The following is an 11,853-nucleotide window of genomic DNA, read 5'->3' as shown; positions in this document are numbered from 1 at the left end:
CAAGATATGATCCCTTACAAAGTCTATTTTCCTTTAAAAGGAAACATACAATTCTAAAAACAGAAACGGGTCCAACTGGCCATGTGACACTCAGTATACTGTACCTAGATGCGCAAGCATTTGTGAGACAGTAAAAGAATATACATGCAGGCTAAAATTGATCAAACGTGTAAGCAAAGAGAAACAGACAAACACTTACAGTAGAGGGAAAATACTACTTTAAAAAGGTGCTTCTTTGTGCCGTTCTTCAGAGAATTGTGCACATCTTAAGTGCAATAGCACAGCAGTTTCACGCCTGACTGCTGCTGAATCCTCTCCTAAGGCACAACAGACATGTTATGTATTGATTAGGATATTTCTCTTCAAAAGAAGCAATACAATTATTGTTTCTGTGAAAGTGAGAAGCAGTACATTGTTCTTCTCTGCCTCTATGTGAATTACACTGATACTTGTACAGCTATTGGGAGGGTTTGAACTGATATTGAATAGAACTAGCCATTTTGAAATTGAACTCTTTAATGTTCACATGGCTGATAAGTAGTTTCAGTTCTATTCTTTCATATGGAACGCAAGTGCACTATGTTGTCTGGCCTGTTTATGTTTTGTTTTATGGACCCATTTGTCTTTGGCTCGAGGACTCAGTGCAGTGCTGTTGCTGCAATATTGTTTAGTAGTACCACTTTTCAAAATTGGCAAGCCCGTTGGCAGAGAACTGCAGAATTTCAGCAGAGCTCTTAAGTCAAGAATTTAGGGCTCTCTGCACACGCAAGCATCGAAGCTTGTTCACTCTATTGTGTACGTTTCTAATATTATATAAAAGGATCTACTGAATATAAAGTAAGTACATTTCAGCTCATGCAGAAAATATTTGCTAGACTTATGATGCACAATCATTAAACTCCAGCATTCCAACACCCCGCAGTCATTAAAATATGTAATTTCATTTTTTTTTCACAAGCACAATAATAATGTATTTTTCTGATGAAGCTACTAGAAGTATAGAACATAAACACATCGGAGAGGAGGATCTGCAACCTTTTTGATGTGCCAATTTACATTGTTTAAATTTTTTATAATGCGCATTGATTTATTTACTGCTGCTGCACCTCTTCCGCACAAATAGACCAATTACATTTACAATGCTTAAATACAACTATAACTACAATAACAATGTTTTAAAATACTTAATAAAACTATTTCCATTTTGTTATTTTATACTTCTACTCCACTACAATTCAGAGGGAAACTATGTACTTTTTGATACATTATTTGATATATTTAGTTACTTTGAAGAATCAGATCAGGATAAATAAAAATAAAATAAATAGTCAACAAATAATTGATCATTTATTATTAAAGGTTAAGATAAACTGTGTTGATATCTTGGTGAAATTCACAAGAAACATTGCGGTAAAAAATCAACTGCAACATTAAAGTGATGAACACATTAATGCATCAATAATTATAATACAAAAATATAATATATTCATGTGTAGCTCATTATATTGTTGGTGTCAGGTTGAAGTATGTCATATATGATGTTAACACATCTGGAACGCTGCCTGCTTGTCAGAGACTTACATTATGCAGAGAAGCTGTTGTGCTATTCCGATGAGGCTCCCGTGTCATTGTGTCCGTTTCAAAAGCTTTCTAATCCAGTCTTGAACGGCAGTGTCTTTTTGGAGACTTTGTAAAATAAATCCATAATGATAAATCCAACCTTGAATGTCCTCTGTGATTATTTTATCAATTCTTACACGTTGAAAACAGTTAATGTTGTTGTCAACCAATCAGATTCTGTGTTCCTGATTTGTCAACCAATCACAGGCTGTGTTCCTGACTTCACATATACAACTGTTTACACATAATCAGTTACAGTAGCTTACTGTCCAAGACCTGTAAACAAACTTTGATGTGTAAAATCAGTGGAGTTCCCCTTTATGTTACATAAAGTGTAAAGGTATTTGGCCGTTATCTGACAATTGCAGCTCTAAATACATGCATGCATTGCTATAATTCCTAGTTTTAAAAACCCCACTCCTTTAAACTTGCATGAGGCTACAAGGCTGTCACAGCTGCTATGGACCCACATTTCCCTCTAGTACCATTGTCGCAAGACTGTACTTTTCAGTTGGTATTATCTTCCCTGTCTTTTTTATTAAAGTATTTCCAACTACTATGTCCTGCTCAAAAATATACTATCACAATTTATGTTTTGCTTGCTGCTCAAATAAACTGTTTATACGTTTTGTACTCAAACGCATTTCCCCACAAAAAATTCTCTAAATCTCATGTTCCCCTTGCATTGATCATTTATGAAGGCTTCAGTGAAACCGTCCACAAGGTTTTGTTTTATGTTGCTGTTCTTGGCTTTTTATGTTCATGCGCCTGTGTGTTCATGTGCACATGGACATTTTGAATTTGACTCACGCTTCATTGCAGCCTTTCGTCATGTCATTGTTTTACTCAGAAACCTTTTATGAAGTTCAGATTGTTTGGGGATTTGGAGACCATCAGCACAATTGGCAAAGACATAATGAATGTTTCTCTATTTTCTGCCCTCTCGTGGTTAGTTTGCAGTTGGGAAAAAGGTTCAGATGCACTGAAGCTGTACCTCTTAGCCAATTAAAAAAACGTTTTAATTCATAAAGTGTTCAAAGGGAGGTTTAGCATTCAATTAAACAAAGCTCTGGATAAATGAACAGATTTAGAGACAAATAAACAGTCAGAAAATTCTGATTTATTTTTGCATTTCAAAATGATTCCATTCAAAAACTTGTTTTATGTACATTTAGTCTCAGGAGAAGCAGGTAAGGGGGGGGGGGGGGGCAATTGAAGGGATAATGTAACATCAAGTGGAACTCATAGTGCATTAATCATAAAGGTGCATAACAGAATCTTGTATGCAAAATTAGATAAAGAAATATATGGCTGTGGTTGGCCATACATTTTAAGCAGGCACATTGACAACAAAACAACATTAACTTTCAAAAGTGAAATAATCCTTATGGATGATAGTACCTGAAGGTCACGAAGATAAGGGCCAAGTTTGAGTACAAAATCAAGTTTATAAGCTTTGACAGAGGAAAGTGGAACTCTACTGAGGAAGAGCCTAATCCAGAGTAACCTCATTCTATGGGTAGGAAGGCTTCTGCTGGTCACTTGTAACACAGGTTTATGGCTATTAAACAGTGCACAGGTATTGTTGAGAGGTCTACACTTGCTGGATTTTCCTGGGCAGCCATTTGAACAGGGTCTTGCACAGCTTTTTGCTTCTCACCTTTGACTTTGTTAAGTTCTTAATGATGACATTTCTGAGCAGGCTGAAGTTCAGGGGCGGGGATAGGTGCATGTTGAAAGTATTATTTCCTCTTGCTGAAAGATTCAGAACTTCCAAGAAGCGTCTTTCCTGCTGTCTGAAGTCATACTCCACGCTGGAAAAACAGACATGCAGCTCAAAAATGACTAAAATCCCCCAAAACACAGATGTGAAAGCAACACAAAATGTTTCAAATTCAGCTCTTGCCGAAGAATGTAAAAGGATGCCTATGTTTGTCAGATCTGCATTACCAGCTTATTTTTTCTATTATGCATCAAGCTTTTGTAGCTACAGCTCACTTTGTGGCACTCATGTGGGAAGCTCTGCATTTGTCAGATTTCAAATTGGTCAATTGGTTTTGGCAGGAAGACATCCCTCAGCAGGGTGTCCTTTTTGTCTGAAGGTGCACACGTCTTGTTCAAATTTCCTTATCTTCCACTTGGCCTTTAAGGACCAGATGCCAACACACAGCAGTCAGCAGATCAACTTACGTAACATCTTTTTGTCATGCAAAAGCGCCTTTGAAAATAAGTAGATCAGGAGGAATGTTTTGAATATTTCAAGATAAAGACCGTTTTAGGTTTTGCTTTGTAGAGCATGAGATTTTTTTTCTCCAAAAGATGATGAGAAGACTTAGATTTCAGTAGCCTCCTTTCAAATGCAGTATTTCTGGGACAATGTTCTATTATTTTTTTCATCCCCTTTAACTGATGCAACATTTCAGCTAATGGGTGCAAACCAAGATCAAAGTTGGCCAACCACTATTCTATGATAAGTTTTCATGCACTACAACTTTAAGAAAATGGGCAAGGTATATGTAATACAAGTCTCTCTTTATCTTTCTTTATTAAGTAAACAAAAATTACAGTTTCACCTTTAAATTATAATTGCTTAAAATTTTTGCAGGATGTGAAAATAAGAAAATGCCAAATGTCTAATTTTAGCGTGAGGCTACTTTAAATAAACTCACCCTCCTCTTACAGCTCATCTCATCTGCTGAAATATTTCATTTCTATACGACATGAAATCCCCTTTTAATCACATTAACAATGCTTACATGAATTCAGTACAGGGATCATTATACATATTTATAAATCTATTGTGCAGGCTGCTTGGGAATGACTTTTCCCTCTTTGCTAGTTTGAACTTCAGAGAGTGCATCCCTCCATACAATTGGATTATGAATAGGTTCAGTCACATACGGTCAGTGCTTTAGTTTGACAGTTGTTTCAAAAGATTTATGATTTTCCCACAGAGGAAAATGTAAACCCCCTATATATTCTGAGGGATGTAACAAATGAGTAGTACAGCGCTTTTTATTTAGTAAGCTGCCCATACAGTAAGTCATTCATTTTCAGTGAAGAGAAGTGGGCAGGCTGGCAGTGAACTGCTTGGCAGCTGATATTTCAAAATGACTCGACCTTGTTGAATTGTGTTTCAAACACAAAGGAAACTGTAGATAAACTCTATAGTTTGAAATTGCCCTTGGAAAAAGCGATGCATGGTCTCACTGCTGTGCGTATCAAAATGTTCGGTAAAGCAATTCAGAATTTTATTGAAATCCATGTTTAATTTAAGCTCTCATCCTGTGGCTTTTCATCATAAGTCTATGAAACGGAGTGTCATTTTAAAATATCGATTTAAAATGTTTTTTTCATACCTGTGTGAAAATATCTCACAAGTGGATGTTTTAAGCCCACATGTTTTACTTTATCTAAATTAAAGCTTCCTGTCCCAGCCTATAATCAAAACAAAGAAATAACACAAAACAATATCATACTATATATTCATGATATTCTGCAACCATAGATCTATATTTAGGCAATAATGTAGTTTCTAGAGCTGCTCTCTTCACTTAACAGGTCAAACACCGCATGCAGGCAAAATTGGCAATTTCACTATCTCTCTCTCTCTCTCTGTCTGTCTGTCTGTCTGTCTGTCTGTCTCTCTCTCTCTCTCTCTCTCTCTCTCTCTCTCTCTCTCTCTCTCTATCTATCTATCTATCTATCTATCTATCTATCTCTCTCTCTCTCTGTCTGTCTGTCTGTCTGTCTGTCTGTCTATCTATCTATCTATCTATCTATCTATCTATCTATCTATCTATCTATCTCTCTCTCTGTCTGTCTGTCTGTCTGTCTGTCTGTCTATCTATCTATCTATCTATCTATCTATCTATCTATCTATCTCTCTCTCTCTCTCTCTCTCTCTCTCTCTCTCTCTCTCTCTATCTATCTATCTATCTATCTATCTATCTATCTATCTATCTATCTATCTATCTATCTATCTATCTATCTCTCTGTCTGTTTGTCTATCTATCTATCTATCTATCTATCTATCTATCTATCTACTATCTATCTCTCTCTCTCTTCTATCTTCTCTCTCTATCTCTTCTATCTCTCATCTCTCTCTGTCTGTTGCGCGCTGATCTATCTATCATCTATCTATCTCGCTCTCTATCTTCTATCTATCTATCTGCGGCTGTCTCTCTATCTATCTATCTATCTATCTATCTATCTATCTCTCTCTCTCTCTCTCCTCTCTCCTGCGTCTTCGGGCGTCTCTATCTCGCTTTATATCGCTATCCTATCTATATATCTATCTCTCGCGCTCCCTCTCCTGCGCGGGCTCTGCTAGAGATCTATCGAGCTAGCTACGAGCGAGCCGCGCTCTCAGCTCTCTCTCTCTCTCTCTCTCTCTCTCTCTCTTCGCTCTTCTCTCTCTCTCTCTTCTACTATCACTATCATCTATCTCTCTCTATCTCTCTCTCTCTCTCCTCTCTCTCTCTCTCTCTCTCTACTCTCTCTCTCTCTCTCCTCTCTCTCTCTCTCTCTCTCTCTCTCTCTCTCTCTCTCTTCTCTATCATTATCTCACCTGTAGACAATACATGCAGTCTTCTGGCAAGTTGAGCAGTTTTTGAGGTCCTGTCCAGTTTTGTAGCATCGCCGGCTAGGATAAAGGAAACACAAATGAAATTGCATACAATAAATAAGAGAAACATCCAAAACTCTCATTCTTTCAGATTCACATTTAAATATTCTCTCCACTCATCCTTTCAGTATGACTGTTGTTGGAAGCGATGAGCCATATAACATGCATTATGTCAGACATCAGTTGGTTATTAGGAGCTGGTTATTCTGAAACATGACCTCGGAGGCAGTCACAACTTATTAGCACAGTGGATGAGATTGATTGACAGAGACACATTGCCAGAAGGCAGTTTTAATTCTTGTTATTTGTCCCAGAAGAGTTCTACGCTAAATAAATCTCTCCGAGATATGCCCTCTTGAAATGCCCAAGTAGGTTTCTGTCACACTCATTCACACATTCACAGACCTGTTTGAAATCTTCAATGTTAAGGCTTCACATCGCCACACTGCGATCACAGCTTCATAACATCTTGACAGTATGTTCACGTTCAGAAGGTAATTATGCAACTTCTCACATCATAGTGTATGTAATAAATGGTGTAAATCATATTTATTTCTCTTGTTAGGGCTTTATTTTCAATATGTTCACAAGGTCAATGTCAGTACAAATTCAATGTTCAACAAAGTGGCTGCATCTAAATTAATTCTAGAACATCTACCACACACTTTCCAAATGTTTTCTGTGTTGCACAGATTTTGTGTTATTTTTATAACTAAATAGGGGGGTAAAATAAAACAGGTAAGTGTGTTAGGGATTCCCTAACAACTTGGTATTTCAGCCGGATGGGCATGGTTTTGCAGGACGTAGCAGTACGCGCTTTGACGAAGTCTTTTGATGAAGATTAGAATGTCATAACTTGTGCCCCATATCATGTGCCTTGGATATTGAATGAAATGTACTGGGTAGCTAACTGTACTGGCTAACTAACAAGCTAACTTCACATTAACGGTTTCCTTTAAACAGGCTTTGTGCGCATGGTAACGCTAACGTTTACCCCTAAAGTCACCCTAGTCTACTGTAAATGTTCAGGTATAACCCCAACATCACCAGTTTGTTCACCTATTTGAAGTATAGTGCACCTTTTCGTTAGCTGTTCAATTTACAACAGGCGAGTAAGTGCCTGCAACCCAGAGTTGAGTTATGTGTGTGAATGAAAAGAGTGAGAGTGAGTCAAGATCCCAGTGTGATCGGACAGTAATGTTAATCTTTGTTGTTTGGGTTAACGTTTTATAAATATATCCTGGGTGCTTTCATTTTTATTTTCCAATATAACGTTATGATATCAGATAAAAGTAATTTGAAAATCTGCAGGGAAGTCTATTTGTCGCGGTTGCAGCAGTACAAGAAGAACAAATCTAAGTTTATCTTCCAAAATCGATAACAAAAAATAAAAACAAATCATCTCTGTTTAAAGTTACAATTAGGCGTAAGGTCTCATGTTGATTTAATCTCGTGGTTAGGGCAAATATTAATAATAATTTAGGTCAAGGTTTTGCTAGTTTATTAAAAAAAAGCGACGAGACGACCCAATGCATCAAGCACACACACAACAGGAAGTAAGGCACCGTCCCCGGGTGAAATAAAACGTTTTTAGGCAGTCCAATCTGTGCTGTAACTTTTGATTAAAACAAACATTTCTACCCTACATACCCTGGTTTCTCTGTTGTATGTGGTTTTCTATTGCCATCACAGTAACCAGCAGTTTCTCCACTAAACTATGGATGAATAATCAAAGGGCTTATATATAATTACACAAACACACACAAGTGTTTTTTTTACATTAAAAATCAATGCAGTTTGCCAATGCATTGCAAAGCCACTGGGGGGATTCAGTAAATGCAAGTGATGACTCACTGGAAAGTCAAAGATCAGCAATGCAGGGCAGCTTTTAAAGTAATTCCCTAGACCAAATCTGCCAAGCAGCTACACCTTTATTGGAATGTGGAATTGAATGTGGAATATATTTATAATTCAGTCATATCTGACCCTGCAGGTTTTGTATTGTAGTTAAACTATACACTAAATGTTTGATAAGCAGCATGAAATAATTCTGTTGCGAGTGTATATGTAAAGTAAAATAGTACATTGGAGGTGTCGTGCAGATACACACATCCTCTTACCTGCTGGTGGGAGTGTGGCACATCTCCAGGTCATGGATAATGTTAAGCAGAGTAGTGATCCTGTCCTTGTTGGCTGCCAGGCTGGCCTCCACAGTCTCGAGCCTCTGCTGTAGGGCTGCTGATTTGCAGCACTGTGGGGAAGGAGGCAACAACAGGGCTGTAGCAGTTGGGTGCGAGTGAGCCAGGCTGGTGGCCTCTGGGCACAGCTGAGGTGGAGCAGGGCTACACTTTGAATCCAGTCTGACGATTGCCTCTGCCTCAGAGGACAGGAGGAGGGGAACGGATGCCAAGTGCATTGTTGATGACGGCCTTATGGAACTGCATTCAGGGTCTGTGCGTGTACAAAGCTCTCTCTTGCTGTTGAAAGGGGCTGATGCAGTGAATGAAAGCTCTGGACTTGTGTGTGCTTGTGGTAGCACCCGTTCCCCTTCCGTTCTTTGGAGAACTGAAGGTTCAGCAATGGGGTCGACATGTGCACCAGTGTTTTTCATTGATGAGAAAGCGGGCTCAAAGTTTCTTTGTGCTTCGGCAGAGGGTGTTGGGAAGTGATTGGTAAGTGTCCTTTTATCTGCATTGGATTTAAGCTTAGTATTTGCATGCCTGACTGATACACCAGAGGCAAACTGTTCTGTATTTGAATCTGTCTCCAGGGCTGATTTTACTGGTGGGCATGTAGCACAGTGTCCCTCTTGTTCTGTGTCTTTGTATGCTTGATGATGTGTGCGCCTTTGTTGTTCTGTGTTTATGGAACCCTGCAGACAAGAGCTGCTTGACTTAATTAGGGAAATATAATTCTGAAGGTTGGTGACCTGGGGCCGATTTGAATTTTCATGGTCATTTGACTCATGCACAACTAATTCATTGATTAGATTACCACTGAATTTGTTTCCATGGGTATATGATTCAGTATCTGGAATAATGGCTGATTTAGTATTGCGGGTGCTCGCATCACTGCCTCTGTTTGGATTTGTTGACATGTTTAGCTCAGGTAATGCAACTGGAGTTGTTTTTGAGTTGTTTTCCTGATTGGAAACAACACCGCACATGCCAGATTCATCATTGCTTTGAGTTCTGTTGTCTGTTGCCCGTGTGTGATCAGCTTGATGTACGTGAGGTGCTTCATTACGACTAAGAACTTTGTGGTGCTGTCTTGTGTCTGCTAATTGAAGTGAAGTTGTACCTGATGCACAGACATTACTTTGGTTTCCTGACAATGTAGATGAAGAGGCGTAAGCTGTGGGCGGTGTATTTTTCAGATTGATTGAGGAGTACCTGAGGGCTTTATTTTTGTATAGAGTGCTGTTACATGTAGATGTGGAAGTCGGAGCTCCACTTGAGGGCAACCTAACCCTTGAGTCTAGGGGTTTTGTTGCACTTGGCGTTGAGTTTAGAAATCCAGTAGAAACATTAAGTGCAGGTTCGGAATTTGAGGAGTTACGTTGAATTAGGTGGATTTGTGTAGCCACAGATTTATCTTCAGTGCTGGTATGATCTGAATTAGAGTTGCGATTCATAGTTCTTTGTGGGACAACAGTGCTGAGAAGTGGATATGGCGTAGTTGTGAGTGGTGTGGGGAATCCATTTGAGTTCATTGCAGTGTCAATAAAAGACGCTTTTCCTGGTGATTTGCTGTCGACACTTGAGAATGTTTTTTCTTGTGGTGCGTGACCTGGATTCTGTGAGGTGGGCGGTGGACATGCATGTGTAGGTTGTGCAGTTGTATCCGGTTTATGAATGGGGTGTAATGCATTGGCTGCGGGTAATAAGGTGGAGATTTAGGGATAATTTGTGGGCTATCTGTTGTGTTTATTACCACGTTTACTCGTGCTGCTTGCGCTTCACGTTGAACATTGGCAACTTTAGCTGGTATGCTTTCAGTGGACACCAGTGTTGCATTCGAGGTTGTGGTTATTTTGTGTGTTTTGGTAATGGATGTGGTTCCAGGTTGAGAAGGTAGCGGCAAAACATTTTCAGGCATACGTACGGATACACATATATTTCCAGGCACGTTATGTGTAGAGTTGTGTTGTGATATCTGTAGGTGGTGAGGATTAGTGTGTGAATGTGAGATGTTTGGTTTGGTAGCTGTGGCCATCTGTGGGGTCAACGCAAGACTTGTTGGTCGGGGGATCTTACCGGCCTTTGCTAAATATTTTTTACTAGCATCCTCTTGTCTTGTTTCAATAGTTGCTTTAGTGACAGTGATGGTTTTGGCATGTAGGATGGTTGTGGGTTGAGGGGATGTTCCATCACTGGCAGCATGTGTCTGTGACAAAGTGGCTAAATTGCCCCTAGAGTGCAATGGACATGCTGGGTGTGGTGATTTTCCATACTTTAGCTCTTCAATAAAATATAACAATTGTGGATTAATGAGTGTCCTTTTGTCTGTGTTTGTGACGCTCTCGGAGATTTCTTGATGGCCTGTCTTAAGGTTTTTCTCACTGTGGGGCATCTGGACATGCGTGGTAGTCGAGAGCGAGGTGAGGTCTGACTTTACTGTTTTCTCTCCGAGGCAAGCATCAGCAGGAGAGCTTTTCTCCCCCATAGTTGGAACTGTGGTGGTTGCAGACTGTCTGCCACCGCAATGGCTGCATATATTTTGTGGCATACCGAAAGGTCGGGCAGTGGATAACAGCAGCGTCTTCCCACACCGCTCTGTGTAATGACCTTGCAGTCTGGTTGGGTCTCTTCCACGAGAGAATGCAGTCTTAACAGGCTCTGCTTCATCATTGTGAACGCTAATTCCACCGATCGCCTCTGAATCTACCACGCTGCCGTTGGTGTAGCGGCCAGCAGATTTCAATTTAGGCCTGACGTTAGTTACATTTGCTGCAAAGTGTGGGTTGGTCTTGATTGCCCTGGCATAACAATACGTCCCACTACTGCGCCTCTGACTGCAGGCCACATCCTCAGAGGCCTCACCTCCAAGTGCTTTGAAAGTCACTTCCTTTTTAGACTTTGATTCCCCACTTTTCTGTTTCAAAATAACCCTTTTCTCCTTGTCACTCTTTGTTACCAGTAATATCTCCTTGTACACTGTTTCCTTAGTGATATAGCTCTTGGATGTTTGAGTAATGCTATCTGATGGCGTCGAGAGTGTATCAGTTAGCTGAACACTGTGCTGGGTGGATGGTCTGCTTATCCCCGGGGACGTCTGAACACCCACGCTGCACTGAGGTCCCCACGTCTGCAGCAGGGCTCTGTCTCCTCCTGTTGTCCTCCAACCACGCACTCCAACCAGAGCGGGGACACCTAAAACTGGAACCGGAGTTGTCAGGTCAGTCGCCCGTCTCCCCATCCCTTATTTGGCCGTCTCAAAAGTCAGATAATTCGAGAGAGCGGCAGTGTTTCCACGCCATTACATCCGTCTAAAAGTAAGAGAGGAAGTTTACAGTGAGAGGCATTTGAGATGGTGCTGTGAGAGAAATACACGAATAAGCAGGACAAGTTGAAACAATGCACAGAGCTAGAACTGAGACGAGGGAC

The 11,853-nt window shown here is 40.0% G+C and overlaps 1 protein-coding gene across 1 annotated transcript; it reads right to left on the bottom strand.

The window, feature by feature from the left end:
• Positions 1-2,720: 2,720 nt before the first annotated feature.
• Positions 2,721-8,521, bottom strand: LOC115018998 (INSYN2B protein-like). Its single transcript, XM_029448302.1, has 3 exons — positions 8,358-8,521; positions 6,191-6,265; positions 2,721-3,434 (listed from the first exon to the last, which is right to left on the bottom strand). The coding sequence occupies exons 1-3, from the start codon at positions 8,399-8,401 to the stop codon at positions 3,215-3,217; spliced, it is 339 nt and encodes a 112-aa protein (XP_029304162.1). The 5' UTR covers positions 8,402-8,521; the 3' UTR covers positions 2,721-3,214.
• Between the last annotated feature and the right edge of the window lie 3,332 nt (positions 8,522-11,853).

The sequence above is a fragment of the Cottoperca gobio genome, chromosome 14 (genome assembly GCF_900634415.1).
Source record: "Cottoperca gobio chromosome 14, fCotGob3.1, whole genome shotgun sequence".
In the NCBI taxonomy this organism is placed as follows: Eukaryota; Metazoa; Chordata; class Actinopteri; order Perciformes; family Bovichtidae; genus Cottoperca; species Cottoperca gobio.
The sequence above is the reverse complement of the archived record's forward strand: the minus strand, read 5'-3'. Positions and strand labels throughout refer to the sequence as shown.